A 27,716-nucleotide genomic window follows, 5' to 3' on the forward strand; every position below is an offset into this window, starting at 1 on the left:
TCCTTTTTATTCTTTACATTTACAACAGCAATCCAATTTACGCTCATTTCAGTTACATCTTGTCTATTCTGATTTTGTCAAGGAGTGTTTCCCAAATGTATTTAGTCCCGCTTCCAAGTCTTCCCTCCCAACGGAAGGCTTTATCATCTGCATCAGTGAAGTCCTAGTAACCACTTTATATCCCAACTATCCCCACGGACGGTAATTCGGCTCCTCTTTGCTGATGCCAAACGGTAACCTATTTAAGGAGGCAATGAAAGGGACTTGAAAATAATTAAAGAATAAAACAGTCTTACCAAGTAAAGACTTTGGTCTCCTGGCTATAGACTCTCTCCAGCGCTGTGAGCTGAGTTGGCTGGCTGCGGGCTGGGCAACGGGAGTGATTATACAGTTCAGGCTGAACAACGCTCCAACCTGGAGATACACACACACAAAAGATGAGCATACACACAATCCCTCCTCTAGTCTTGTACACATATTCCACTGTATGTCATGTATGTTTGTACTAAACAGAAATGTGTGAACGCATTCATTTACTTATTTACTTCATGGGAAATGACACACTTCTATGGTAGATTTCTTTCCAATATGTGCGTGTTTGTGTGTATTAATGGCCCGATACCTTTCCACGCAGTGACCTCAGCTGATCCAACAGTAGTTTAGCTTTCATCGACTTCCCAGAAAGGCTTCTGTTTGTTGGGGTTGAAGGCAAATAACAATATTGAGGAGAAGATGTTACGAACCACCTTTTCCAATGGGATTGCAGTACAAACAGTAAAAGTTGCATTGTATAATCTTTATTCATCTCTAGCGTATTAAAATCCATGTTTGAATAAAGAATCAAGTTTTTATTTTAATGCAGATAATCCTACATGTTATTATTACTATTGTGAAGTTTGAACATAGGCTATAGTTGATTCCCAAGAAACACACACACACACACACACACACACACACACACACACACACACACACACACACACACACACACACACACACACACACACACACACACACACACACACACACACACACACACACACACACACACACACACACACACACACACACACACACACACACACACACACACACACACACACACACACACACACACACACACACACACAAACTCCCTTCGGGGAAAAGGATACAGTTCAAACTGGGTGCTGGACATCAGAAAGCTGGGCAGGTCCGACAGATCGACCAGCTGAACTAAATCTAGGACAGATGCATAGTATTGGAAGACCTGCAAACACAGAAGAGACAGAGGAAAAGAAGAGGAAAAAAAACTTTAGAAACAGAGTCAGAGCACTTACACACACTTGTTAACTTTACAATTAAACAGTTGGGCTGCTTGCAATTTATTGGTTTGATTGTTATTCTTTGATTAGTTAATAAAATGTCACATCTTATATGATAATAACTTGAAATGTACAATATTAAACAAAGAAAAACTGAGAAAAGCAGCAAAGCCTCACACTTGAGAAGCCAGAACCATAAAAACTACTTTAAAAATGGTGAATTATTGAAATTGTTTAATTCTGTTTCTGTTGACCGATTGATAAATGAATTGACACACTTATGTTCTGTCCCTATCAGGAATTCCACACAATGTAGATCACATGTAAACCCAGGCCTTCACTACACAGGATGCAGCTGTCCTACTTATCTAATGAGCTCATTATGTTGTAAGGAAATCAATCCATAAAATATAAATAAATCATTTGTCACGTGAAAAAACAGGCCATTTGCTTACACATAAAAATAACAAGAACTCCAAGAAAAGCCTCAAGTCTCAAACTCATCATTTATTGATCCAGTACAAAGAATGAAGTGTCGACCTACTTCTGATAACACTCCTACACATTCAGAGTAGATTTTAATGAAGTCAGGTCAAATTCGCAGTTTTACTATCAAGTTGGGAAAGTGTATTACTCCCTTTTTCACGACTGAAGAGAATGACTAATGCGGTGGACTGAGGAAGGGATCAGATCATTAAGACCTCTGATATCTAATTACCCTCTTTGCTTGAAACCTTGCTTAGTAATGGTCTAAAATTGAATATGTCTTAGGTTACTATATTTATGAATTAATGTGGCTGATTCAAGTAATTACTTCAAAACCTCCAAAAACTTTTTTTGTTGAGTTATGTTTTCTTTTCTTAACAGAAACACTACATGTCATAATTTATTGTACACATATTGCTGTAATCCTGCCCAGTGTGCATCCCTTGTGAATAGCTGAGCATTTATCACACAGTTATCCACATTCAAGAGAATGCTGGGAAGACACTTCAATGACCAACACTGGCTACATATTCACAAATAATACAGAAATATTACATAATTATTTCCATGCCTACAAAAACATAATTAATCATTAATTGTGTTACACTGTAATGTGTCACCCTCAGGTCAGGAGAATCCTGTACATAAGTGCTTATTTGTGTTTCTCATGTGGCCCTCTGCAGATTAGACATCACATCAAAAAGTACAGTATTGCGGCTGACAAAAAACTAAGGAACTTTCCCAATGTAAGCAACTGATGACTTTTACTGCGTGTTGAAGTGTTTAAAAGAGAGGGGGAAGTGTTTGAATGCAGATTTTTTTGGCCAGGAGACTTTTTCTATCCCACAAAAAGATGCCATGTGAAGTCGCTTCCCTTCCTTGAACAACAAGGTTGAGGCGGTTTTAAAAAGGACACTCAAAATGTCAACACTTAAATATGCTGCATCTGTGTGAAACATTGCCTATCAATAAAATCATCTAAGAAGAATAAAAAAGTGCCATCGACACTATAGATAGGAATTTCCTCTGTATCCTTGAAATTGTACTGACTGGATGTATAGTTGCCTTTATAACTACATTTCTTATGCTCTCCAGTTTCACTTCATCACTTGCTCTCCAAAAGAAACTTTGGGTTTGGGGCTCAGACAGCACAATTTGGTCTCCCTGTGTGTGTGCACGGTGTAATTATTACAACAGTTACTCCCGACAGTGATGAAGACTAATAGTTCCTCTCTGAACAATGTTTAGATTGGGCGTGTGCGTGCAAGTCATTGTACAGTCACTTATCCCAGTAGAGATGTGATAGTTATAATGTTCACGGTTCTTTTTTTTTTTTTTTTTTCAATTATGTGCCAAGACAAACACCGCCATCTGCTTCTCTCTGTACAGGGATCTGATGAGATCACACACACAAAGTTTCCAGACATCAATCACACAAGCAGACAATCGTTAATATACAAACAACACACATACTAAACAATATAAAACTTAAAACATCCACTACTCTCACCTGAAGAGGTAGTAATGATTCTTTCAGTATTTCTATAATGTGAACAGACATCCTCTCAACTGATTGTCTTGTGTGTGTGTGTGTGTGTGTGTGTGTGTGTGTGTGTGTGTGTGTGTGTGTGTGTGTGTGTGTGTGTGTGTGTGAACCCCTTATTAGGACACAATCTTGGGCGCTGCTCCTCTGGGGTTTTGTTGTTATGGATATTAATCAACACAAGAAAACTCATTAGAGAACAATGCAATACCAATTGTTATAGAAGACCTTGTCTCAACAAGAGCACACTCGCAATACAAATAAACAATCAGAGTGCATCTCCTAAGAAAAGTGGACATACTCAGATTAGAACCATTGCATGTCATCTATGGTCTTTATTACTTTTATTGCTATTACAAAAGCTCTGCAAATGTTATTTATCTCTGACTTGGTGGATGTTGCAGTGGCAACCAGAACAGTGGGTAAACACTTAATTATTACCAAGACTAAAGTTTGAAAAATTAAGCCGTTTACAAAATCACTTGTCGTCAAAATATCTCCTTGCAAGCTGCTATACTTGCAAGTGCGTACTGTGTGTGAAGATTTGCTGTTTTTTTCCTTAATTTTATTATCATTGTAATGTAAACTATAGTTTGTGTTGACGTGTAGACATCAACATGGCCTCTGGAAACTATTTATCTCCATTTTCCATCTGTTGAAAACTATAGAACATAGTGGTCTGTATAAAAACGGATTTATTAAGACTCAAGTGATTCATATCACCTCAGCACAAATAACTCTCTAGTCGCGTCATTAAAGAATTTGGAAATCTGACAAAAAAGGTCAGACTAAAAATTAAATAGTGAAAGATGCAACTTTGCAAAAAAAAAAGTTAATGCCAAAGGAAGATGAGATGGCCCTACAAACTATATAAACTGATGAAAAATGGCTGGAAAAGAGATGAAAATATAGGAAGTAACATATGACTGCAGCATATAGATCAGTTAAACCTGTGGGCAATGGCTTTGCTTGATGAGATGATAAATCTATATTTGAAAAGCGTTCCTGGCTACGAGGTCATCAGAGGTACAAGAGGTCGCCACTCATTTGGCAGATAAAATACATTTAATTTGTGTGACTGATGGTCCTTCTGTCACAGGCTCCTCAATGTTATTTAAGGGCAACCAGGAAGTGCCCCTTTTGAACTCATCTCCTTCAAGCCACCAGAAATCATTAGGAGATGGGACTGTGAGCGGCTCATTCAACTCTCTAGCTAGGAGGTACGATGTGGGCTTGAACTGGGGGTTAAAGGAGCAGTTCTTGCCCCAATGAAAATTCAGTCATTATCTACTCAGCACCCTGTCAATCAAAAGCCTTCCTAACGTTTGAAGGAACATGGACGCACAGACACAATATCATCACAGCTTTCTTTAAAGCTGCAGGAAAGAAACAACCTCAAAACCCATTACATCTGTCTAAACAAGATTTCCTCAAAGACAACAGTTGGATCTAGTGCAAGGCCCACAACACTCTGCCAGAAGCTTGTGCTGATTTCAACAGATCCATTGTTCCGTCCACTGACTGCTGTCTGCCCAGTTTGAGAAACTTTTGACCAATCAGAGCTTTGTGTGAGAGGAATAAGAGTAGATACATCTTAATTTGACATAAAGTAACAAGCTACTGTTTGTCAGCTAGCTATTTAGCTATGTGGATGTCATGGACGCCGTTACACAGTATGTTGTTCAAAGTGAAATTACAGAAATAGCTCCTGAATCACCACATTCTCATTTCAGTGTGAAGTACTCGCAAGTCCTCGGAGGTCCGGCTGAGGTTTCATAAGTGTAAAAATTCAACAAAAGAATAACTTGAGGTTGGACAATGAAGATGTGAGATTTGGTGAAAAGCTCAGGGGGCTTACCTCGGACTGTAGTTTGTGGTCCGTAGTGAGGTAGGGAGCCTGCAAGAGACTGGACCCTGACATCTGATGAACTGGAGAGCGCAGAGAAAAGCCATCGAACCGGAGCTCTGACACATACTGAGGAAAACGCACAGAGGTGAGAAAAGGTCACACGGCAGCAAGGGATTTTATTCTTTGTTTTATGTCACTGCCTCGTAGTGACATAAAACAAAGACTTTCAGTTTTCGTTGATTCTAGTGGCCCCTTTGGACAAAAGCAGTAGCGTTTTTAAAAGCAGTAGCGTTTTTAAGACACCAGCAGCTGCTTTCGTAAAAACCCTTTGCTAGCACGTGCATTGGTTTTGAAAGCGGGTTAAAGACATAGTTAGATTTATAATTGTAATATAAGGGCACCACAAGCCGGGTCCTTGTCACAGCGGCCCCTATGATGCATGTCTTCACCCACTTTTCCCTGTTTCCTATTTATCTCTCTACTTTCTGATCAAGCATCAAAAAGATAAATAATAATGGTAAGATGATGGTGAAACAAAGTAAACATTGATTTAGTACCATTCGTTAAACACATTATTTTCAGGTCTGTCTCCCATTCATTGTTACGCCTGTGTTGGCTGGCGGGAATTCAGAACCGAGCAAAGGCATTAATAATAACAACGATATAAAAATAGAATTTTTTTCCCCCTGATGGTCTCTTTTGCCGTTATAGGTCAATTATAATCATCAGAGGTAAAATGAGACTGTTTCATAAAGAAGAGTTCATCATAATCACTTTAAGTTACAGTTTTTTGTTGTAGCTGGAAATGTGTACTACAGATGACAACCATACACAAACTGTTCTGCCTCGCACAGATTGCTTACAATTTATTCTGCAGTTAAGTGTTTCGACTAACAACAATCACTTTCCAAATACATTTAGTGGTATACGTGTGCACACAGCTGATATAAACACACACAAACACACATGAAATGTATTACACAAAATTAAAAATGAATTACAAAGCAGGCCCAACATGGAACCCACAAGGCAAGAGAAAGAGGGAAAGACCACAGAGCAGGAGATGAAGATGCAAGGACTGTCATGGCAACAACTGGATTGGAAGACACCAGACCAAAGAGGATGGAGGGGTTTCATCGATGGCCTATGTCCCCTAGGGAACTTAAAGGCCTAAGTTAGTAAGTATGTATTACCAGAGGGGTTGCAAAATTCCGGGAACATTTAAAGTTGGAAACTTTCCATGGGAATTAACAGGAATAAACGGGAATTTACTAAATTTAAAGCAACCCAAATGCACTAAATCCTTCTAACTATGTTATGCTAGTCCTGGCAAACGTTCTAGACAGTAAAAAGCAGTTTTTTCAAATAAGTTCTATAATATTTATGAACAATTAATTTCAAATCAGATTTTCTAAAAAGCTTATTGAGAAACCCAGCTTGGTATCATATATTGATTTTTACTAGACCAGGTTTACAGAGGCTAAACAGTGATTTTAAATATAGTTGGGTAAAATATATTTTAGCATCATCTTGACTAAAAAAAAAAACAGATTTCATGCAAGTAGCAGCACATAGTTTACTGCAGGGGTACTGAGGCCACGCCCATACATGCACTGTGCATTCCTCCATCACATGGGGGGGCATTTTGCTTAATTTATTGATTGGGTGGGGTCAGACAGATGAGTATTATTTTACTCAACATTCATCTTTTTGTTGTTCTCTGAAATTGTTGATTGTTCATAAAATAATCAAAACTTGATAAAGTTCTACTTACAAATTAATCTGTTCAAATGCGATGTTTTTTTAATTGTATTATTTTGCATGGATGTCTGCCTTTGACAAAACATAATGTTTATATGTTTAGATTTATGTTTGGATATGATAAGAAACAGATCATTGAATTTACTGACATTTTGTTTATTCCTTTAATTCCAAATTTTGAATATTCCCAAAGTTCCCGAGCGAAAGTTCCCGTGGAAAGTTTCTGGAAACTTTCCTGCCATTTGCATCCCTGATTATACGGTTGTGTGTACTGGTTGTGTGCTTTGTTCCACCGCTCTCCAGCTTTTACTGACTGACTGCAGGAGCCAACTCACTGAGAGTTAAGGAGAATGTGTGCACTCTCCTCAGCATCTTCTAAACTCAGTAGACTTAACTTCTAAGAAGCATGCATTAGTGTAGAAGTGAAAATCCAACTCTTTAGATTACTGAGGCAAATACTGATCTCAATATTCAGGAGTTTTGAAAATCTGATAGATTTGTCATACTTTTTTGATAAAGATATGAAAAATGTGTCAAATCTTTTCAAAAAGTAATTCTGCAATCTACACTGCCATTATCTAAAATGTGCACTTAATCAGTACGAGTGTTGTTGCTCATCATGATAAACATTGAAAATTGTTCTCTATGATCAAAATAATAATATGGTTTTACAGCCTTTAACAATTTGAATTTTTTGGCAAAAAGCATTACTTAACACAAAGAAGCAACTTTGACCCTTTTCAATGCTCGTTGTATATTTACAGATACAAGCTGATGGACATATAATATTATCAAAAAATTAAAATGTAAGCGAGATTTTTTTTTTAAACAACACTATGATTCATAGAGGCAAACACGGCAGTAAAACAGATTGCAGACTCTCCCCAGAGAACATTGGAAGAACAGCACAAAATTGGCCAATTCTGTCAACAAATAGAAAACTACTGCACCTGCCAGAGTTTCTGTTTAAAAAGAAATAAAGTACAATTGGGTGGGAAGTTATCTCCAGAGTAGCAACAACAAAATGCTGCAACTCACCCCCGCCTCTTTGCTTTGACGCCAAAAGGCAGTATGTGAAGCTACTTGCAGAAAAATAGGAAATAAAGTGCTTGACGTGGACAGTCGCAAATTAGAAAACGATTGTATTGTTTCAAAACAATGGGCATCAACATGCTATTTACCAGCCTCCACTCTACTGGGAAATGATGTTGTGATAAAATCCTAAATCGTCCCATCCCTAGTCGCAACAACACTGAGCTAGCAAAAGGGAACAGGAGGATATATTTAAAGTCGACTTTAAAGTCTCATCTAGCTCCTGGTCTTAAATATTTTTGTATGTTATAGAATAATCTTTCCTTTTATTGGAAGTCAGGGGTTTAACCCAAACCCAATTAAACTTGCAGAAAAGTATGGACATGGGTGTTAACATAGTTTTTGCCTCATGGTGTGGTATAAAAATGTAATGTGAAAAGGCATGTCGTGGGGACGTCCTTGACACATTTTCATCTAAATGTAAGTTCACTTAAAGCACTTTAAGTTCCTCATACGGTAAAGAACAGCACTGTTTCTGAATCTCAATAGTGCCAGCGCTCTCTTTAAAGTACAGAAACTGCCCTGAGGTGTTTTCTTTAACACTAGTCCTTTGCCTAAGTCCGGACCAATCAATTGCAGCCGTCTCCTTGGGGAGAGAGGTCGAGTCAGAGCGGGGCCGGGCCGAGCCGGGTCGACTGTGCCAAGGCAATGTCAGCCAGGCAGAGCAATTTCCCATGACCCCTCTGTGACCTCCAGTAATACCTCCAGATTCATTCAGCAGCAGAGAAAAGACTTAGCACCCCCAGAGTCAAAAACTCAGTCAATTTAAAAGGAAATATGTGAAAAACGTCCCCTTGCATCAGTAATTTCCTATGAAGCTAAAGGAACAAACACTGAGGTATAATGAATCAGGTCTCATAACCATGTTTATCCACGGAACAGAAGGTTCTGTTCTAGCTAGCTAGCTCATGTGCTCCAGCCCACAGAGAACATTGCTCATATAAAAAGCACAGGTCAAACAAGCAGGTAGGTTGAAAGGGACACAGCTTTTTCTCATGACCTTTACAGTATTTGTCCAAAATGCCACTCTATGCTCTCACCTCAAATGATTTTACCTGGCGATCTACACACACTGGCTCTTAATGAAGCGTTCTATAACACCACAGGTTGCAACATTATTTCACTGTAGGCTTCTTTCTTTTCATCAGTAGCGATTACAGTTGGGACGTGACAGGTGACAGCTGTCACAGTTCGGACGTCGCTGCAGACTCGCAGGTTAAGCTTCTCACAGTAGATTCATATTTGTCCGGAAAATACAGACTAGCCTACAGGTTTTGTATCTAGGCTATTTATTTTAATGGTATTTATAAAATGCAAATAAAGGGCTATTAGCCTAAATCAAAATCAAAATTGTATTAATTTTGATGTGGCCCAAAAATAAAGTGATTTTCCACATAGGATATGCTATTCATTAGGGGACAGTGTCAGACTTAAATCAGATTCTTAAGTGTATGATTATCAACTACGCTAAATGGTGAACTGTTTAAATCCAAGTTCAACCTTTAATTGCTTTATAATGTCACGTTAGGCTACGCACTGCGAGAACGATCTGTAAAATAAATTAATCAATTCAGTAGCCCAATTTTCTGACAACATTCCACTCTCTCCTTATTTGCAGTAAGAGTTTTTTCGGCTCTCTGTTTTCTGCTGTTCTGTGATCATTCAGACTGACAAACTCTTCCTCTTGAGTGAAGTCAGCGACGCACTTTTTTTTTTTTTTTTTACTCAGCTGCTCGCAATCAGTCCGTTTGTGTAAAGTTAGCGGCACAAGATCAGTCCAGTCTGTGCAGAAGCAGAGTCAAATGACGGGTCAAACGCCCCCTTTCATGGGGACACGCACAGAGCCTGAAGCCGAAATCCTCGTTCAACATAAGAGGTTGATAACTTCCTTCGTGATACCGGTTAGCTCTGAGCGAGGGTATGTGTCATGTTGAACCAGATCAAAAAGAGAGAGCCGGGCTCTGTTGAGTTTGCTTCGTAGTATACCCCTCTGCCATGTCAGTTCGGGTGAGTTTTCCTTTCTTTTCACCTAATTTCCTCATCTTTCTACACTAAGCTAACAACATATACAGTACATGGACTAAATTACGCAAAACTAACTGGATCCTGATTGTTTCTTCCACACCATTTACACACACTCACTTTCTTCCATTTTCTGAGGTCCTTACCTTCTTCTCCCTGATGAACAGGCCACCCCTCCATAGTTCTCTATGGTCAATACAGCCGTCTAGATCAGCAGGTTCCACCACAGAGGCACTCAGGTAGGTGGCTGCTTTCTGCCACCTAAACAAAACAAAACAAAAAACAATCACAGCATGATCAGCATAGGGGAACTTTAGGAAGTCGTATTGGTGATTCCTGTAAATAAGGAATACAAGTTCTGTGTCGGATCAAATCTCCTATTTATGGAAGTGCAACGGCAATATACTGCTAAGGATCTAATGCTGCTATTGTTCCATTAACTAGAATTAGTGCTTCGGTAGAGATTATGCTCAGATTATTAATTAATTTACTTTAGGTCTACTCCTGCTGATTTGTTATCTACCTACTCCCTCTAGTGGTGAACACATTTCACATGTTACAATATTCACAAATCGACACAACACTGCTGCATTTTGAGACATCGTTGCCAATGTCTCATCAGTCTTTGACGTAGCACAGTGAACTAATGAACTTGGTCTCCTCACCCAGTGGTGTGCTGTGTGACTACAGTTATTTTAGCAGCGTGCCAGCAGGACATGTGCTTGAGAGCTCCCAGCAGGGGCAGCAGGTCCTTAATCGGGGGGGACTGCTCTGCAGAGCCCAACAGCAGCACATCCAACAAGGCTTTACCTGAAAGGCAATACATGAGACAAACCATACAGGGGTTCATTAGACTTGTTTTTTTAGTATAATTGCCAGTTTGCAATTCTAAATACAGAGACCTCTGCAAGAAAATGTACTGTAGATGGCAGTTGTGACTCCAGCTTGTAGGGCAGCTACTCACGGAGAATGACTCTTCCTAAACTCCTGTGGAGGTGGTGTGCTACGAGATACTAAAACTAAATATCACTTCAGTAAGGAGACCTGCCAAGAGATAGTCAGAGCAGAAGTATCCCATCCTCCCAGTGGTGCATGCATATTTATAAAGAACTGTAGGCCACATTTTCTACAAGGCAGGCAGATTGTCAAAACCTAATTGCTTGAAATTGGACTGGGTCCTTGTCACACCGCTGAGGAGTTTGGCCTCAGTAAAATCGTTATAATTCCTTGTTATTTGAGGATTTTTGGCAAAAACAAAACCCTCCCTTGATACATTGTTGTTATGCAGAAAATGAACTTCTTATTCGTTTCCCCATCAGTAGACTAGACAACTGTTGTTCTCCTCATTAAAGCAAAATAGAGGAAACTGTCGAGCTGTGCTGCACAGACAAACATAGTATCAAAAGTTAACTGAGACACCATGGATGAAATAATTGTGCCTTCTGAATTCATTTGAATACATTTCACATAAGTCCTTATTTATTCTTACTAGATATTTTTAAACATTAACAGCCCTGCTGAGCACAAAGCTGGCATCTTCACAAATGACAGATACAAAATAATAGGATGACTACCAGATGCAAGGGAAGGTACAGTACATAAAGAACATAATAGAATACTATTGATTAGTCAACAGTACCTGGAGGAGGCAGCTGGTCTGAAAGTTGATGCAGTCCTTCTGCAGCCTCCTCTAACAGCCTGTATAACAAAGATAAATGTGCGTTAGCAAATTATCTCTTCAATAATAAAGTAAAAAAATAAAAATAAATCGTTTATAGTAGTAGTGTAAATTTTTTTTTTTTTTATCAGTCTTTTTTATTGGAGGAGTAAATTGGTTACATTTCACATGTAGTGCAAAATTAGTTCTATAAAGATGAAGATTAATGTGTTCTCATAGATGTATCAGGTACCAACCTGCAACTCAGAAACTAGAAAAAAACAAGCGTATACATTTATGCAAAGAACAGAAAATATAATCTGTCGCTCACTCCGTCAGTGGAGGCTGGTCAGCCTTTTGGTCCGGTGCTTCCTGTTGACTCAAAGAACTGAGACAGGACTCTACAGCACTGGGCTTCTCCTCCTCACTGTCAGTTTTCTGATGGCCAGTCCCCAGCTCTTCCCAGTCTGAGCTGCAAAACTACAAAAAAGGTATGAGATTAGATTTAAATTTGAATGCAGAATTACAGTAGATTTTCCTCTATCCAAACAAAACCTGACCAAGCTCAACCCAGGGTAGACTATAACCTGAACAATACAGTTTTCCGAAAACTACCGACCTGCATCGATATATAAGATGTCTTACAATGGCAGGCACCAACACTCACAAAAAAAAAAAAAAAAAACAATTTTTATTTTGATATACGGACGATGCAGTTTTACATATTTCCATTACAAAGAATGTAACTGATGTCCTGCACAGAGAGTTTATAGCTTTCGCTAATTTCCAACCGTTGTCCCTATTTGGGCACATGCACTACTACACCATATTGGCAGTTTGTATGTACTGACACTATTTTTGTCACTGTTCAAAGACAAAAATTTATAAAACACAATTGCTTTAAAGTTTAAACAATATATTATACGATTATTAAAACACTCACCCAACAACAGAAGTGTTTTAAAAACTACTCTCCCTTTTTCTGAAAAATTTATGAGGTGATTGAAAGTTCAGCATTTCTCCAAATTCTGACTGGCACACTTTGTCGAGTATTGAAAACGGATGACAGATATCAATAGTTTAAGCTTGAAAAGCTTTTTCTGACCTATGGATACTCTTTTTATTTAAAGAGACACACTGTATACTCCATATTGAATACTATTGGGAAAAGGCCATAGGCACATGCAAAGATGCTTGTGCCCAGTTCCTTTTGCAACATAGATCATGCCTATGGCAAAACTGTCCAAATGTCTCACCTGCGTTCCTCCTTGGCAAGCCTGAATAGCAAAGTACCATCTCTGAACTGACGGGCTGCCACTCAGAGAACAAGCTGGGGAAATACAGAGGGAAAGAGGTGAGGGAAAGCAGTGGATTAACAACAGCTGCTTTGTGGAGGTCAGACAGGGTGAACTATATGCCCATATGTTACTGTGTAGATTACCTGGAAACATGGAGATACCTCTCACTGATTGCTGAGTTGAGATGTCCACAAGCCTGTCATATGTCTGCTTCACTGGCTCCAGACCTGGGATCAATGACAGTTTGGCTGTCAGGCTTCATCACAACTTAACTGGTTCAATTAAAAGGTTTAAAGATAGCAACAGCACTACCTATGTTAGCATGGGCTAGCTCTACGTCAATTTACAAATAGCTAACATTTTATATAACTTCAAAGTCATGTCAATTACAACTTTTTAACACTTTCGACTCCCTTTTTAACGCACATGTAGTTTGGATTGGACTGGGTCACTGAAATGATTACAAAACAAATGAATGAGACGTGTGTAAATAAAGGTTAACAATTTACCTAGACATTAACTGTTCCACAAGACAAACCATACAAGTGTAGCGTTATGTTGATGTCGAAGTTTATCAACACACTGTTTACGCCACTGGCTAAACATGTAGCAGCGTTTAAGTGCAAAGGGCTTCAAACAGAGATACAACTTACATTTAAACTCCTCCGCCTGATCCTCATCAGTTTGGCAAAGAGATATAACCAAAACGTACCGGTCCATGTCATGTAAACACAAGTATATGCCCGGTAAAGTGTGCTGGGAGTAAAAAATGGGACAATTTGTAACAACAATGTTTCGCGCACTGTCAAATTTCCCACCGGTTTTTCTTCTTCTGTTATCTGTACGTGTGAGCGGTCGACAGCAGAAGTCAAAGCGCCCCCTCCTCCTACTGGACAGAGAATGAACTGCAGGACAGACTTGCTACAGCTAGTCTGATTCAAATCGTCGTTGCATTATCTACGTCCCCTACCATACAAAATACACATTGCATTAATAGATGCTTATCCCTTATTATATAGTCACAAATGTGTGTCTTACCTTTTACCAAACTACTGTGGAAGCCAATGTTATATTGATTAGTTTAATTCTACTCTTGTCTCTAGATTCATTATTTTATCATTGTATGAAGTGAATTCCCTGTCATCTTAACTACTGACTCAAATGATCATTGATGTCATCAAGAGCCAAACTTGATTGTTCCATTGTTATTCTACCTATCTGACCATGTCAACTATTCTGTATAAAGCAGCTCATTTATACAACTCAGACAAGACCCTGGCATTGCTCTGAATAGGATGCTCTGGTCTTCTCTCCATGCATGAATGCTGACCATAATCATCTGTATTGTCTTTTGAAACTAAGTAAAGATTTGTTTTCATATTGGACTATAGTGAAGTCTTCTTCAACAAACAAAAAACTTGTTTCACACTACTAACTTAAGGTAGAATTTAACTCGAATCAAGAACTTGTGTTTTAGATAAATAATAAATAAAGCCATTGAGTAGTGCAGGACAGGGTTTTTTATTTAAATATATTTTGTTAGTACAAAACATGTCACATAATTACACAGCAAAGTATTGAAATAATGGTTTTCATAAGTAGCAAGTGACTAAAAATACATCCCATGGAGAAATGTGTACCTATTGACAGGGAAACATTCAATACATTCTGATTGTATTCCTTATGGATACATATTATCAATTTAACTTTTATAAACTGATGCTCACTGATAAACGGTCTAATGTTGATATGTGGGGGCATTACTAGTTGATTTCTACAGTGTGCTCCTGCACGTAAACAATATAGTGGTGAGCGTTTTCTCCCTGAGTGAGGACTGTCAGAGCCTCCAAGCCATGCCCCTCCTCCATCACCATCACCTGGTCACCGGATAGACCTCCCTCTGAGTTCACCACCATAAGCTGGTTGCTGCAGCTGCTCACTTCCTGCTCATCAGCCACCTGCAACTTCAGCCACATGTCAACATCAACATTTTGTTTTAACCGCTCATGACTTCTGGAGTTAAGTAGTTTGATGTTGTTGTTTACCTGTTGTACGACGGTAACAGTGCCTGGAGCCATGGCCACCATGGATGTGACGGCGTTGTGTGTCTCTGAACTCATTTCAGTGATCTGCTGGATATTAACTGAACACAGACAACACACGTGAATTCCAATGAGTTACACACTAAATTTGCTAAAGCACATTAGGTGCTAATTAAATAGGAATGGCCATGAGCAGTATTTCATTTAATAATAAAAAATAAAAGTTTTGTCTGAGTCACTGCTTCTGTTGTTACCGTTGTCCTGGACGGCGGCTACAGGTGCTTCTGTCAGCTGCTCTTCATTCTCCACAGACACATACTGGGTTTCTACTGCCTCCCCCACCTGGATATTTAAACATATGACAAATATTGTATTATCTTCACCCAAAGTGATTGGTACAACATACTGCAGCCTAACTTGCAGCTCTGTTAGCGTTGATAACATGCTTGCCAAGATAATGCATCATGTTATTCATTAGCAGATTTGATGTGTAACTGTGGTGTCACTACAGGGGGATCCACTGGGGACCAAAAAGCAATTTCATAGCAGTCCATTAGATATACTGTATTTGGATCAAAATGGTGGGATGAGTGACAGGCCGACAAAAGCTGCTAGCACAGCTTCTCACTGTATCTGGTGTGCATGTGTATGTGTGTAATGTTCACCTCCACCACTTTCAGGTTGTGTTTGCACTTCAGGTGGCGGTTCAGCTCCCACTTGGTGCCATAAACAAAGTCACATTCAGGACACTTCATACCACCTAAACACAGTCACACACAAAATGTATGTTAGATTATCCTGAACAGTCTTTTTATTCTACACAAATATATTCTAACTATGCCTTCTATGTATTTGTTCATACTCCCATTGCATCCTATCATGAGCTGACCCAGTACTGTTACTTTGAAGAACATGAAAGATCTAAACATGAGAGTTTGAGAGCAGACCTTGCTGTTTCAGAGCATCAGAGTTAGGCAGTCCAGGTCCGGCATTCTGATATTTTTGATCCGGGTGTTTCATGTTGTAATGACGCTTCAGGGGACCAGCAATGTTACAGGAATAGTGGCAGTGGGCACATCGAAATGGCTACACAGATGGACAATAATAACATATAAAAAACACAATAATTACAGAATATATATATTTTAAAATTCCCAAACAAAGTAGATGAATGAAATCTTTAGGTAATTTTTTTTTACAATTTATATTTTACAATTCACACAGATATAGCGTCGTAAAACAATATTTCTACATACTGTGACTGCTTAATATGTTTGTTTGTGTGTATGTGTGTTTGCCTGTATGTTTATTCTGACCTTAAACTCAGCATGTTGCTCCATGTGTCTGAGCAGGGAAGGTTTAGAGACCGAGGTGAAGTCACACTCCAAACATTGAAACTTTTTCCCTGATCAAACACAGAATAATTGTCCTTGTATTTATCATTGCTTTGCATTTTCTGCTAGTCGAACAGGATACTTGTGATATTCATCTATCAATTACTATAGCATTATAAAAGCATCATCACTGACAGAGTGGAGGGTACACACCTTCATTGGTGTGACTGAGACTGTGGCTTTTCAGCGTGACTTTAGACTTGAACTTTTTACCACACAGATCACACAGGTGACGTTTCTCTGTGTTGTGTCGGTTCATATGGGTCTTCAAGTTACTCCTGCTGCGGCCCGCATAGTCACACACACTGCATACGTATGGCTTCACACCTGTACACACGGACAAATACAGACTTAGAAAAGGTCACCAGCAGCTCAGCAAACACAAAAGAATAAACCACATTGGATTACAGTGGTTTGGTGAATGGCTCATTTGTGAACTAATTAACAGGCCTTATGTTGAATGAAAATACCTTATGTTGCATTGCGCAAAATAAGAGAACATAACTTTGGATAATAAAACATTTGTATTGAATTGCAATTAATTTATAAGGTAGTCTAACTAAATACAGAATATACCACTACAAAATCCTAGAACTGACTTTAGCAGTCTCTTGTAAGTCATTTCAGTCTCATATTAAAAATAAATAAACAAAGTTACACAGTGCTCGGAGACCATGAGATCAATGCAAGAGAAAAAAAACGTCCTTAAAACTAAAACAACAGCAGGTCTTATAACTTGGTGTAACTATTTTTTTTTTTTTTTTTTTTACATTTTTGAGATAATGACAGCTGTGATGGATTATTTTTGTTTGATATGAGGCCAATTTTCTTCGACAAAGTCTGCGGCCTATTTTCAGTCTGGTCTGTCCTCCATGGAGTGCAGCCAGGAAGAAGAGAGATAGAAGCTCAGATCACACATTAATCAAGTGGTGGAAACAGATGTGTATCTCCAGACGTGTGTGTGTGTGTGTGTGTGTGTGTGTGTGTGTGTGTGTGTGTGTGTCTGCGTGCGTGCGTGCAAAGGTAGAGGAATATCACACCTTGGTGGGCCCATATATGCCGCTGAAAGTCACTGCTGTTCTTTAGGAAGTACGAGTCACAGTAGGGGCACTTCTCTGCACGCTGTACCATCAAGCCTTTACCCTGCACAGGTACTGCGTCTGTCCCACACATGAAAACACACACAGACACACAAAATAAATTGTATTTGTGATTGAACAAATATTAATACTCCAACTGCTTTAAAGGGCAGCTGTGAAATTATTTGTCTATGTCTGCAGAGATATTTGAGTGTTGTTTACCCGGGTGGGATGTTTTGATGTGGTGTTTGAGTCTGTGCTCCGGATAGCTGTGCTGGCAGACTGAACAAGTCACACTCTTCCCCTGTAAATGAACGACCACAGTTAATGTTTGCAAAAATAATGGGTAAAACACGGAAGGTTTTCCCCTTATTAAAGATCATTAGAGCTGCATATTAAATTGTACTTTTAACTAATGACTTATTCAATCAAACTCAGTTTCTTTGAGGACTAGACGAAAAATACTGTAGATTGGCATCTGAGTTTTTACAAAGTATTAACTGCAATCTATTAAAACGGACCTCCTAATAATAATTTTTCCTCATGATCTTATAGTTCAATTTAAATGAGTTCATTTCCCAATAGAGTGAAGGCCGGTTACCTGTTCTTGGTGCGTCTTCAAGTGGGCCTGAAGTTTGTATTTGTCAGGTGTGGTGTATTTACAGCCAGGATTGGAACAAGGCAGCAGCAGGCCACTGTGCTTCTGGATGTGGTGCCTCTTTAAGGAGCTCTTGGTGATGGATGAGTAGCTGCACTTTGAACAGTAATGTGAATGCTCCTTGGTGTGTGTGCGCACATGGACATTATAGTGGACTTTGTACCAGAACAGTTTACCTTTGAAGCAGGGAAAATAACGGGATTAGAACATACTGTAGTTTAACACTTGAAGAAAGATACAGGAAAAGGCTTGGGGATGTAAAATACAAAATAAATACTATAGAAAAACAGAAAAAAACAGCCTGCTCAAGGAGGTTTTTATCATCTTACCACAGTATTGACATTCCAGGTCTCCATAGATTTTCCTGAGCCGTTGGAAAGACTCCATATTGAGACGATTCTTGGGCAGAGATGAGAACACCTGCTGGAACGCAGTCTCGTGCAAAACCTCAGACACCTGTATGCACAAACCAAAGAACAGGTCAGACCGCAAGGAGAAGTTAGTACACCTTAGTAGAGATTTAAAGAGAATTCAAAGTAAATTCTTCAACATTTAGTTGCGTATTTCAGATGCACAAATGAAACAATAAGTGATATTGCGTCTATCTAATCAGAGCCTTCCTAACATAATAGAGTAAGAAAGTATCAGGAGGAGGAACCAATAGTCTGAGCTAGCAGCAGGAAGACTAACTTCAGACCAAATAAGGCCATTTTTTAACTGATGTTTCATTAGCCATCTTGGGGATTTATTTGAGGAAATAATGTGTGTATGAATCATTCATTAAAACAATTACAATGTGCAGTCCTAGCTGACATTATCGTCCTTCTCAAGCCCCTGCATTACATTTACCGTTTCTGCATGTGGACTTAGTCTGTCTTCTCCCGTGTGTGTGTTCTCGTCAGCGGCGCGTGTGTTTTCTTGAGCCTCGTTTTCAGAGAGAGGCGCGTGAATGCACTCTGGTGACAAATCTGTAGTGCTGTCCAGGGACTTCGCCACTGGTATTGCTTCATCCACTCTGTCACAGGGAGTTGTGGTTTCGGTAGATATCTCTTGATGGAGCACTTCTTCTTGGGCTCCTTGCTGTGCAACTCTGTTTTCTAACGCCCCTTCTTCTTTCCCCATCTCTTCTCCTATCTCCCGCACTTCTTCTGCCCTGTCGCCCTGCAAATCAAAACAAATCAGTTTTTATTCATATAGCCCAGTATCACAAACAATAGCCATTTTGCCTCAGTGAGCTTCACAGTCCGTACACAATATGACAAACTTCTACCCTTAGACCCGTTAGCTCGACTGAGGAAAAACTTTAACAGGGAAAAAAAATTCAGAAACCTCAGGGAAAGTGACAAAGGGAGGGCTAACCTCTCCCAGGACGGACAGACATGAAATAGTTGACACGTGTACACTACAGAACAGACAAATAGAAAAAGTAGTACCATCATTGACAATGACATTGACCTTAGATTGAGCTGGATCTTCCTCTTTCTTGCGCATCTCGGCATCTCCGCTCAATGCTACTTCTGGGTGCTCCGCTACCCCATCCTGTCGCTCCTCTCCTCCTGCACCATTTTTATCAGCCTCCTCTCTGGTGCTCTCATCTCCACCCTCCTGCACTTGTATCTCTGTGTCTTGCGTCTCCTCGTCCCCCCACATGCCTCCTCCTCCGGGCTGGATCAGGTAATAGCTGCTGTTGATGCAGTCGGTGAAGGCCTGCTCCTGGTCAGTCTCGGGGTGACACTCTTCTAAGTGGCTCTTCAGTCTCGGGGAGCTGACAAACTTCCCGTCACACACACGGCACACGTACAGGAAGAGGTGCTTCCTGATGTGAGCAGCCAGGGCGGCCATCTTGGTGGCAGCGTGGTCGCAGAGGAGGCAGACGAAGGGCCGCAGTGGCCCGTGGACCAGCAGGTGGCGGTCCCGCTCCAGCTGGTTCTTAAAGCGCCGGTTACAGGTAGGACAGTGGTAGAGGAGCTGCCGGAGGCCCTGCCGAGTCTTTAACCTAGAGAAGACGGGACGTATTTATAGGAGCAGGTGCTATCTGACAATGGAAAAAATAAGTTATTTCACAAAAAAAACAGGCTTGTTTTGGAGTATTTGGCAGGTTTATTTATTATGTCCTGGAAAATGAAAATACACAAAGTGATGGATGGACTGATGAACTGATCTGATTGCGAATGTGGCTGTTTTTTTAATAATATATTTATTTGTTGTATTTATTTATTATTGTGTATAGACGTGCTCATGTGCATATATATAATTGATATAACCTTTGTATTTCATTGTATCATATGTACATAGTTTATGTACAGAGTTTGTCATTTATTTACATGTCTATATCTCTATACCATTTACATTTCTATGTTTTTTTTATAAGTATTCATTTATATTCTTTATTATTATTATTATTATTATTATTATTATTATTATTATTATTATTATTATTATTATTATTATTATTATTATTATTATTATTATTATTATGTGGTAGGGGGGCTGGTAGATGCACTCTGTTTTAGTGCTACTGTTCGGTTTGTCTGTGCTATTTCTATAACTTATTTTGTTGTGCTTTTCGATATTGTACAACAACCAATAAATATATGTTTGGGTGGTTGTTGAGGTCCAAGAGGTAGATGATGAAAATACTGAAAATGACACGGATCAAACCTGAGCTGCTGGTAACTCTGGTGGACGTCTTGGTCTTTCAGGTTATGCCGTTTCTCCATGTGTTTCAGCAAGTTCTTCACATCAGAGTATTTCTTCTCGCAGAAGCTGCATTGCTGCTTCACCCTCATATGGACTCGCTCTATGTGCACCTGCATTAACAGAGAGACATAGGATTGATCCAATCTATCTGAATATGGGAGCAGAGAAACTCCTCTACAAGGTAGAGCAGTACAAAAAAACTAGAAATACAGCTAGAACCAAAGCAAAAAATCACATGCATTTAATTATTTTACTGACCGTCACAAAATGAGCTTCAGGTTAAAAGTTAAGCTGCAGTATTTCAGTATAAGAATAAGAGATAATATATAAGAAACTACTGTATCCCACCTAAATAAAAAGGAGTTCACATTCGGTCTCAAGGCCTTATCACCGGTTATACTAAGGATATAACAACAATGCTAATCATTTCCTAAACAGTAATAAAGTAATGACAACACCTTAAGGTGCCCTGGACTGAGGCAGTTGAAAGGACAGTGCTGACAGCTGAACTTCTCTCCTGTGTGCTTCCTCAGGTGAACATTCAAGTTTGCTTTGAAGGAAAAAAGTAAGTAAGTAAGTAAGTAAGTAAGTAGGTGAGTATAAGTCTGTACGAACACAAACTTGTGCCATCAGTGTAATCTCATTAATAGCATTATTCAAAAATTTAAAAGACAAAAACAAATAATACAAATATTCAATTTAGCAATTTTATTTGGTCAAATTTGAGCCTGGAGTTACCTTTGATGGCTGATGCGTAGTCACAGTGCGGACACTGGAAAGGTTTCTCCTGCGTGTGTGTCCTGAGGTGGGCGACCAGTGAGTGTCTGAATTTAAAAATCTTGTTACAGAACTCACAGGCAAAGATCTTCAGGTGGCTCTGAAGTAAACTGGGAGACAGAGAGATACAATATTACATTCAGCAGTTCACCAGTTTGTTTGTAGTTGCTACTGTTGTCGATGTTGCTGACAAATTACATGAACTGCACATATAACAACATCACCAATAAGCAAACAAACAGGATAACTTTTTACTCAGCAAACTCAAGCATCACCTTTCTGTTAGATTGTTTCATTAAAATGACTTTGCAGTGATGTTGAGCTTATAGTTCACACAGTAGTATTTACCTACACTTTTCCTCACAACACGGCTACCAAGTTCTATAAAACTAAATCAATGATCATACAATGAGTACAACAATATATTTATACAGTACTTGGTAGCATCTTGTTTGATAGAATATTCCTGGAAGCCTCTGCTGGATGCTGTTGCTGTTGTTGTTTTTGTGGAGGTCGGGTCAGAACTAGATTAAAAAACAAAGGGATCAGACTGACAGCCGATAATATTGACAAAGAACTATAGGAGAGAAGGACATTTTCCATGATATTACCTTGGATCCTGATCTGTTTTATAGTGACCTTCGCAGGTATTGGCTTCATTTTCAAGGTCCTGTGATTGCGGACGGCGCAGAAAACATTCAATAAATAAACCCATACATTATTGGCCTTCACAGATCATTTCAGATCAAATGAATATAGGAAGATAATTCAAAAGACAAACACTATTATTTTCTCTCAGAATCATCAGAATTTAGAAGAGCTGAAATGCTAAAACAATGAATGCTACTCAACAGGCAGTCAAAAGTGTTGTAGTTTATGGATAAAAAAAAACATGGACACCACAAATGTAATTCTATTAACCATTATTTCATCGGGCAGGAGGCCCAAATCTCAAAGGTATTTCAAAACCTGGGAAATTAAAACCCAAACGGTCTGCTAGGCTAGATGCTACTAGAGGAAAGTCAGAAAACATTATTATTTTCTTGTCGATGTGTATTTCTGTGCTTACCTGAGGTTGAGCTTGGACGGCTGCAGATTCGGTTTCTGCTGAACTGCCCTCAACCGGAACCATTTTAGAAACACCTATTGAATTACAGGGAACACAGTTTTAAAGAAAACTTATGAATATGTTTTTCTACAACAGTACAATGTCAACCACAATGTAAAAAACTAACACAAAAAAACAAAGGCTTACCTGGAAGTGTTTTATCTTCGGTCAGAACAACACTGATGACCGGCTTCTTGTTCCCCTTTGCCTGGCCTCCTCCTTTGGAGATGCGGCAGCGGTTGGTTCTTGGGGGTCTCGAGCTGCCCACGTCTACAGGTCAAACAAGAAATTATTAGAAAACTGGGATCATTAAACTAAACCTGAATCCTAGATAATACAGGGGTGCACTGATGAGGGAGCGTAACACTGAGCATACAGGTTCAGTGTTGTAGTGGCTATAGACATCTTTCAGCCACTTAAAGTTAGGGCACACCGCAAACCAATTAGCTGAATGGCTAACACATAGAAAGAATAACTTGAGTGTCTTCAGATAATATTCAGAATTAGCAATCATAGTATACAGCCATCACACTCTTTGCTCTCTCCACAGATCACATGTAGTAGTGACTCTAAAGCAACAGTAATGTGTCTCTTCTGGTAAGAACTCATTTTAAAGAAACCATGTTCTGATCTCAAACTTACCCTTTTCTCTTACAGGTCCTGGTCTTGCTGGGTTTTGCTGCATCTGGTTTGGATCTGCTGCCCCAGGATCAAAACTCCCAGAACCCTCAACTCCCTCTCCTCCACCACCGTTGCTCCCTGAAAATGATTGTCTATAGTATTATTAAGAATGACCTGAAATGCAAAGTTTAATAAATCCCAAAACAACTAAAGTTAACATAGAGGTTATCTAATCATTCCTAATTATACAAAAAAATATTAATGATGACATATTTCCTCAAATATCTCTATTGCTGGTTTTGTTTCAATCATCACCTTTCTCTTCTTCGTCATCGTCCTCCTGCTCTTCTCTCAGGCAGATGTGTTTGAGGATCTGTCGCCTGTTGCTGAACGAGCGATGACAGTCTCTACACTCCAGCACCAATACCCCATCGTGGCTCTCGACTAGCAATAGAACACAAAACAAAACAAAAACAAACAAAGAACTGTCAGAATGCAAAGCGTAGGGTACGCAGATTGTATATTGTACATGTACAACAAAAAAGTGTGGCATAATTGTGAAGTGGAATGAAGGTGAAACATGGTTTTACATTTTTTATATAAATAAAAAACTGGAAAATGTGGAGTGCAGAAGTATTCAGCCCCCCTGAGTCAATACTTTGCAGAACCACCTATCACTGCAATTACAGCTGCAAGTCTTTTGGGGTATGTCTATACCAGCTTTGCACATCTAGAGACTGACATTTTTGCCCATTCTTCTCTGCAAAATAGCTCTATCTTCAGATTAAGCGTCAGATTGGATGGAGAACGTGTGTGAACAGCAATTTTCAAGTTTTTCCAGATATTCTCAATTGGATTTAGGTCTGGACTTTGACTGGGCCATTCTAACACATAAATATGCTTTGATTTAAACCATTCCATTGAAGATCTGGCTGTATGTTTAGTGTAGTTGTCCTGCTGGAAGGTGAACCTTTGTTTTACAAAGTATTGAATACTTTTGCACGCCACATTTTTCAGTTTTTTATTTATATAAAAAAAAATTGTCACGTTACAAGGTGTGTGGTTGTAACGTGACAAAATGTGGAAATGTTCAAGGGGTATGAATACTTTCGCAAGCCACTGTATGAATAGCAACAGCACTACCTTCAATCGAGCCACGCTGCTTGTCTATCTCCTCCTCTTTCCCTTCTTTTTCTCTTGAAACATTATCCTCTGGAGAACGCGCGGAGTCGGCCTTGCCCTCTGTCAAATCTGTGCATGTCTTCTTTGTAGAGCCTTTGGGTCTTCCTCGTTTCCGCTTCCCAGGGCTCGCTGTGGTCCAACAGGAAAGCACAGAAAATGAAATAACACTATTATTTCACCATTTGACTTTTAATAACAAATACCCCTAAGAGACCAAATATTACATTACACAATTATTTTGTTTATAGCCAAAGCTTGATTTACTATAGCTCATGCATTGTGTCATGGAGCTCAAATAAGAGTTAAATTGTTGCTCTGATTGACATATTCATGGGTAATAAAGTGAATACTTTTCTTGGTTATTTTTTAATTGTAATGGCTTTGTACTTTAATTGTATTTTTTTCATTATTTTTTTACACTGTGATAGGAATCCTGGCAATGACCCACGGATCTGACCTGCCAGCGTCTCAACAGGCTCTCCCACAAGGGGATGCAGCGCAGTGATGATGTCATCAAGATGCTCCTGTTGGGGGTGCAGCTGGGAGCAATGGGCCAGCAACTGAGTGCGACTGGGAGAGAAGAGGTTGCACAGCCGACACATGAATACTGAACCCGCTGGAGAGACTGAGAGAGGGAAGGTGGCAGGAAAACAAACACAGTTTTTAAAAAGAGAGAGTGAGATAAATGTAATTTGCTTGCTTCAAAACTACATCAAGGCAAGGCAGTTATATTTACATAGCCTTAGTGGTGGACTTCAAATACCTGGGCATTCACCTCGACAAAAGACTGGACTGGAAATGTAACATGGAGGCTGTCTACAGAACAGACTCTACTCCTTGAGAAAGTTTTAGGCCCTTGTATATGCGCAACAACATGTGGCTTTTCTTGTACCAGTCTGTTATGTTAAGTGTGTGCTTCTTTACAGCCCTCTGTTGGGGCAGCAGCATCAGAGCCATGAAATTGAACAAAGTGATAAAGAAGTCTGGCTCTGTGCTGAGGACTGCTCTGTAGCACCTAGAGTTGGTTGTGGAGAGAAGGACGTTCCACAAGCTTATAAAGATAATTGACAGCACTACACACCCCGTACAAAGCCTGTTGGTCAGACAGCAGAGTGTTTTAAAAGGGAGACTCTTGCAACTTCGCTGTAATAAGGATTGCTACAGAAGGTCATTCCTTCCAATGGCAATAACCATCTACGACTCCTACTCTGGCATGAGGTAATTGATAAAGTACAATATTCATCTGTAAAACTGCCTGAAATGAAATGAATAATTATGCTCCATAACCTGTTGATAGATATCAATATAGATGATAGAATCGTGTAGCCTATTTTTGCTGGAAATATGGGTCCTTAAAAGTCTTTAAAATTGTTCAGTTTCAGTCTATCATTTGGTCTTGTTATTTAAACCAAACATTACGATTATAATATTGAACAGCACCGCCTCTGTTGGCCCCCGCAGCAGATACAGGCTAGTTCAATGTACAGTATAACATTAACATTATAGCCTAATTCTTCAGTCCATCGATAGTTAACTTGATCTAGTTCACAGCAAACACAAATGTGTTGCGTCAAATCGACCATAATCTTGCTTATAAAAACGAACCATTGAAAATGTAATTTGATGATTTTTTGACCACATCTGTGTGCTCGAGGGCTATACGACACGTTAATGTCAACTGTTTGTGCCATACTTGTAATGTCAACAAGTATGCCCCCTAAACAGCTGTGTGTCCATGTAGGCTAAATTTAAAAAATATAAGCTAAAAATCGGTGCAGGCCATGGTGCAAGCACCCGTTTTGAAGTAACCCACGTTTGTTTGTTTTGAATCGGTCCAAACTAATATGAAGACCCGACAAACATATTCGAGTTGAAACCAGATAAACTTCTTACCGGCTTTTTGTCCTTCCATTTCGCCAGCGTCTGAACCACAAAACAATACACATTAATCAATTCATTTTTGGCATCCTACGTCTAAATATAATCCCTCAATATATATTTTTAGCTTAATTTTACATTGCGTACGTAGAAATATCTGTCGAATCTGCCACACAAGTCCTTCTAACCAGCGGAAGCAGCTAGTGCCGAGTGGTACTACTGCAAAGAGAGCAGCGTCCTCTGTGGCGGGAGGATTGTACTGCGGCTGGAAAGGGAACTACAGCCCAAATGCAGCATTCCCACGAGTTCAGTTCTCTTCAAATTTTGAACGCTGCAAGTTCAAATAAACACATTTTGGACCGGAATTTCTTTCAATTGGCTCTTTAATTTGTCTTCAGATCTCAGCACTGTGGTTACACTTTAACTACAAGTTTGGGGACACTTTATTCTCTACTATTATCCTATATTACTATTCTCATGGGATGAGTCATATGGCTTAAAGCTCCCATATTATACACTTTTCGGTTCTATTATACACCATATTAAATGGTCTTAGTGGTCCCTAATACGTTTTTCTTTAATTGTTTGCTGAAAAAAACTTTCAGATAATTTATTGTACTATGCTGATGTTCAGCTAATCTCACAATGGCCTATTTAAAAAAAAAAGAGCTGCAGCTCCCCTCGTAAATATACAATCTTTGAGCTCCCCCCGCCCCCTGTCCGGAAGCGAAGCCAGATACGCCTCGCCCTCTGTCTGTCAGGGCCGTGGACCCTGACAGACAGAGGGCGAGGCGTATCTGGCTTCGCTTCCGGACAGGGGGCAGAAATAAGGGTGTGGGCTGCACAGTGGAAGCTTCTGGCTTTCCAGTTTTTGAGGTCAGAAACGAGGAGAATTCTGACTGGAGTATATTGGGGGGGAGGGGTGGGGGTTTCAGAAAGGGGGAGAGTGAGAAAAGGAGAGATTGTTATATTTTTTTATATTTTGGCAGTCTCTAGGCACACCGTGGACCCATGGATATGTTAGAACACATTTAAAAAGTGCATTTAGCATAATATGTGACCTTTAAATATGCTCTAATCTAATATCACGTTTGGTGGTTAAGGCCACAAAAACGTTTGGTGAATAAAGCTTGATGTAGGGTAGGCTATACGAGAAGCGTTGTGTGACCGGATTTAAATTTAGTAGGTAATGTGGTGCACCAAACACAGGCTATGTCAAAATACAGGTTATTGTGTGTGTGTGTAATGGGGGACTGCACACAATT

At 39.5% G+C, this 27,716-nt stretch overlaps 2 protein-coding genes across 2 annotated transcripts in view; both read right to left on the reverse strand.

Annotated features, from left to right (window-relative positions):
• The window catches only part of mtbp (MDM2 binding protein), a 30,310-nt gene extending 16,520 nt beyond the window's left edge, over positions 1–13,790 (reverse strand). Inside the window, exons 1-11 of the mRNA XM_080039110.1 lie at positions 13,666–13,790; positions 13,156–13,239; positions 12,971–13,044; positions 12,046–12,194; positions 11,697–11,755; positions 10,723–10,867; positions 10,204–10,318; positions 5,192–5,308; positions 1,155–1,249; positions 623–689; positions 297–414 (exon numbers count right to left, since the gene is read on the reverse strand). Coding sequence (XP_079895236.1) covers positions 297–414; positions 623–689; positions 1,155–1,249; positions 5,192–5,308; positions 10,204–10,318; positions 10,723–10,867; positions 11,697–11,755; positions 12,046–12,194; positions 12,971–13,044; positions 13,156–13,239; positions 13,666–13,732 — 1,090 coding nt within the window. The 5' untranslated portion in view covers positions 13,733–13,790. The remainder of the gene's footprint in view (positions 1–296; positions 415–622; positions 690–1,154; positions 1,250–5,191; positions 5,309–10,203; positions 10,319–10,722; positions 10,868–11,696; positions 11,756–12,045; positions 12,195–12,970; positions 13,045–13,155; positions 13,240–13,665) is intronic.
• Positions 13,791–14,606: 816 nt separating this feature from the next.
• zfat (zinc finger and AT hook domain containing) lies at positions 14,607–26,560 on the reverse strand. Its single transcript, XM_080039539.1, has 25 exons — positions 26,467–26,560; positions 25,031–25,198; positions 24,535–24,702; positions 23,707–23,835; positions 23,413–23,529; positions 22,918–23,040; positions 22,732–22,805; positions 22,274–22,332; positions 22,100–22,186; positions 21,624–21,772; positions 21,344–21,435; positions 20,847–20,995; positions 19,797–20,181; positions 19,035–19,109; positions 18,515–18,641; positions 18,129–18,361; positions 17,750–17,831; positions 17,489–17,608; positions 16,602–16,775; positions 16,371–16,459; positions 16,002–16,140; positions 15,720–15,814; positions 15,309–15,396; positions 15,058–15,155; positions 14,607–14,970 (listed from the first exon to the last, which is right to left on the reverse strand). The coding sequence occupies exons 1-25, from the start codon at positions 26,483–26,485 to the stop codon at positions 14,776–14,778; spliced, it is 3,234 nt and encodes a 1,077-aa protein (XP_079895665.1). The 5' UTR covers positions 26,486–26,560; the 3' UTR covers positions 14,607–14,775.
• Positions 26,561–27,716: the final 1,156 nt, after the last annotated feature.

Source organism: Ammodytes marinus (assembly GCF_949987685.1).
Source record: "Ammodytes marinus genome assembly, chromosome: 13".
In the NCBI taxonomy this organism is placed as follows: domain Eukaryota; kingdom Metazoa; phylum Chordata; class Actinopteri; order Uranoscopiformes; family Ammodytidae; genus Ammodytes; species Ammodytes marinus.